The sequence below is a fragment of the Notamacropus eugenii genome, chromosome 5, assembly GCF_028372415.1.
Source record: "Notamacropus eugenii isolate mMacEug1 chromosome 5, mMacEug1.pri_v2, whole genome shotgun sequence".
NCBI classification, from domain to species: domain Eukaryota; kingdom Metazoa; phylum Chordata; class Mammalia; order Diprotodontia; family Macropodidae; genus Notamacropus; species Notamacropus eugenii.
In genome coordinates this window covers 16761702-16764896 of record NC_092876.1, presented here as the reverse complement: position 1 = coordinate 16764896, position 3195 = coordinate 16761702, and the positions used below count along the sequence as shown (strand labels likewise).

Here is a 3195-nt window from a genome sequence, read left to right as displayed (position 1 = left end):
AAGTTGGTCAGAAGAAGTGATACAAACACACTCTCAAGGCCTCTCTTAATACCTTTGCCATTGATTGTGTGACTTGGCAGACCCTAGCACAGGACCTCTAAGCATGGCATGCCTATCTCAAAGGAGGTACTGTGTTCTATGAGCAAAACAGATTTGAAGTAGCTGAAAAGAAAATGATATGCATAAATGTAAAGAATTCCTTCCAAAACGTTCACATGAACTGTTTGAACCTGACCTGTGCTAAAGGATTATGAACTCATTTTGGTCTGATTAGTGAGAGTGGGAAACACCATAAGTTGACTCTAGCATACTGATGTCATCTTCGTTGTCTTCAAGAAAGAAGGACAATAACCATGGGCATTGAATCTAATTTAAATAAATATCAATTTCTGTGAGTAAGGGTCTTTCCTAAAGCCTTTTTGAGGGCACATAAGACATCTTTATTTCTGAGGCTGTAGATGATGGGGTTGAGCATGGGAGTGACAATCGTATATAAGATGGCTAAGACCTTGTCCTGACTTGTAGTATGATAGGATTTGGGCCTCAAGTATGCAAATATAAATGGTCCATAGTACATGGCAACCACAATCAGGTGGGAGGAACAAGTGGAGAAGGCTTTTTTCTGGGCTTCAATAGATTTCATGTGAAGCACAGTACAGAGAATCTGAGCATAAGAGGCAAGAATTATGCAAAAGGGAATTACAACGAAGAATATAGCACTCACATAGACCCCTCCTTCATATTGTGATGTGTCAGCACAGGAGATTTTCAACATGGCTGGGATTTCACAGAAAAAGTGGTCAAGAACCCTTGTACCACAATAGGGAAGGTGCAGCACATAAGCTGTATGAATTGTAGAATTGATGATTCCCCCAAGCCAGCAGCCTGAAGCCATACCAACACTGATCTGATTGTTCATGAGGATGGGATAATGCAGTGGGTGGCAGATGGCTACATAGCGATCATAGGACATGGCTGCAAAAACAAGGCATTCAGCACTGACAAAGATGATGTAGAGGAATAGCTGGAACCCACAACCTCCAAATGTGATGGAGAGTTGTCCAGATATGAAGTTACTGGCCATCTTGGGAACGACATTGGAGATGTTCAAGATATCCATGAAGGAGAGATGGCTGAGAAGGAAGTACATGGGAGTGTGGAGCTGGCTATTGAGGCGGATAAGAAGAATTAAGACTGTGTTCCCCGTAATTGCCCACATATAAATGATGAGAATAAATGTCAAGGGCAGCCATCCCCACAGATTTGCATGAAACAATCCTAATAGGATGAAATCTCTAGCAGAAGTCTGGTTTTCTTTCTCCCACATCATTGCTATTTCACTTTACACCTAAAGAGAAGTTTTAGAAAAGGAATAAGATTGAATAAATAAAAAGCCCATGAATGAGTATCTGACTACAAATCCTATCTGTCCGGAAAGGTCTTTTCATTGATTTGCGTCAATACATTGCAATTCAAAGAAATCAATCAAATGATTTACCTTAATAAATTGAGTTCTTGGGATGATCAGTTCACTGATTGAACTGCTGAAAAAAAATCAAAGTGGTTCATCTGGGTAGTTTGCCCTTGATCTTCCTTTCCTAGCTAATTTCTTTTCTTGATAGGCTAGAAGTAATCTAATTTAGCCTGTCACTGTCTGGTCTTTCCTGCCAATTGAATAGCAGTTATGAATGTAATGAAATCAGAAACTGATGGAACTTTGGGAGAGAATTGTTTCTTTATAAAATACGCACATACATCATATTGAAGAACAAAAGCTTCCCTGAACTAACCAAGGCTTATTTTGTTCATTTTATCAGCAATATTGCTGTTACCACCATCATCATTGTTTAAAAAAATACACTTCTATAATTCGCAAAATTAAAAGTCATTTCCATAACAAATATGATACATACATGATTGTTCATACAACCACAAATCATTTGTTTGTAACTTCCCATTGGTTTTAAATAAATAACAAAGCTGTCATTTACATTTTTTCACTTTTTTTTTCTCTCCCCCCAGACTACTCTTAGAGATGGATACCATTAGACACAAATTGTTGTGTATATATATATGCAAATTTGCATTACATATACTTCTGTCAATTCTTGTTTGGATTCAGGTACCTCCTTTCTTTATATGTCCTTGATTTTTAAATTTAAATAAATATATAAATAACAAATAATTGTACATGTAATTATGAATTAATTATAAATAATAACATAATAATAAAAATAATCCAATAAATAAATAATTATTTGACTGGATTGAATCAATTAATTAATTTTCAGGTTTCATTGTTTAATTCCACAAAACTGAGCTCCGAATTTTCACCCCATCTCTCCCCTCCACCCACATTAATACAAACTGAACTCTTTTTCCCAATCTGCTCTCGCTTTTATAACACTATCCCCTTCTCTTCTTACCTTCCTTCCATTTTCTTGTAGGACAAGACAGATTTTATGCTCCATTCCCTTTATGTCTTATTTCCCATTTGTAGGTAAAAGCAATGTTTAACATTCATTTTTAACGATGTGAGCTCCACATTCTTTCCCTTCCTCCCCATTGAGAAGTCAAGTAATTTGAAATAGGTTAGACATGTATTGTCATGCCCCACAGTTCCATAACAGTCAGGCTGTGAAAGACTCTCTACAGTGTCTCTCCTTCCTATCCTGCCCCCAATTTATTCTATCCTCTCCTTTGACCCTGCTTCTCCTCAAACATGCTTCATTCTAATTTCAACCTCTGTCTATTTGCTTTTCATTCTATCATCTCTCCCACACTGACTTTATGCCCTTCCCTCCCCCTTAACCCTAGTGTAAGGTAGATTTTCAAACCAAATTGAGTATGCATATTATTCCCTCCTTACGCGAAATTTGATGAAAATAAGGATCACTCTTTCCCTCTCACTTCCTCCCTATTTCTCTCCATTGAAAAAGCTTTATCTTGCTTCTTTTACGTGAGAAATAATTTACCCCCTGTATTTCTTCCTTCCTCCTTCTCCCATTATACTCCACTCCCATCATGCAATATTACTTTTTAGATATCATCTCTTCATCTTCAATTCTCTCTGTGCATGCTCTCTCTGTCCCTCCCTCCCTCTCTTCCTCTCTCTCTGTCTCTCTGTCTCTGTCTCTCTGTCTCTCTGTCTCTTTCTCTCTCTCTGTGTATATATATATATATATATATACGTGT

At 37.3% G+C, this 3195-nt stretch overlaps 1 protein-coding gene across 1 annotated transcript; it reads right to left on the bottom strand.

Annotated features, from left to right (window-relative positions):
* Positions 1-382: 382 nt before the first annotated feature.
* On the bottom strand, positions 383-1327 carry LOC140508517 (olfactory receptor 2AJ1-like). The gene has a single exon (XM_072616469.1). The coding sequence runs from the start codon at positions 1325-1327 to the stop codon at positions 383-385; it is 945 nt and encodes a 314-aa protein (XP_072472570.1).
* Between the last annotated feature and the right edge of the window lie 1868 nt (positions 1328-3195).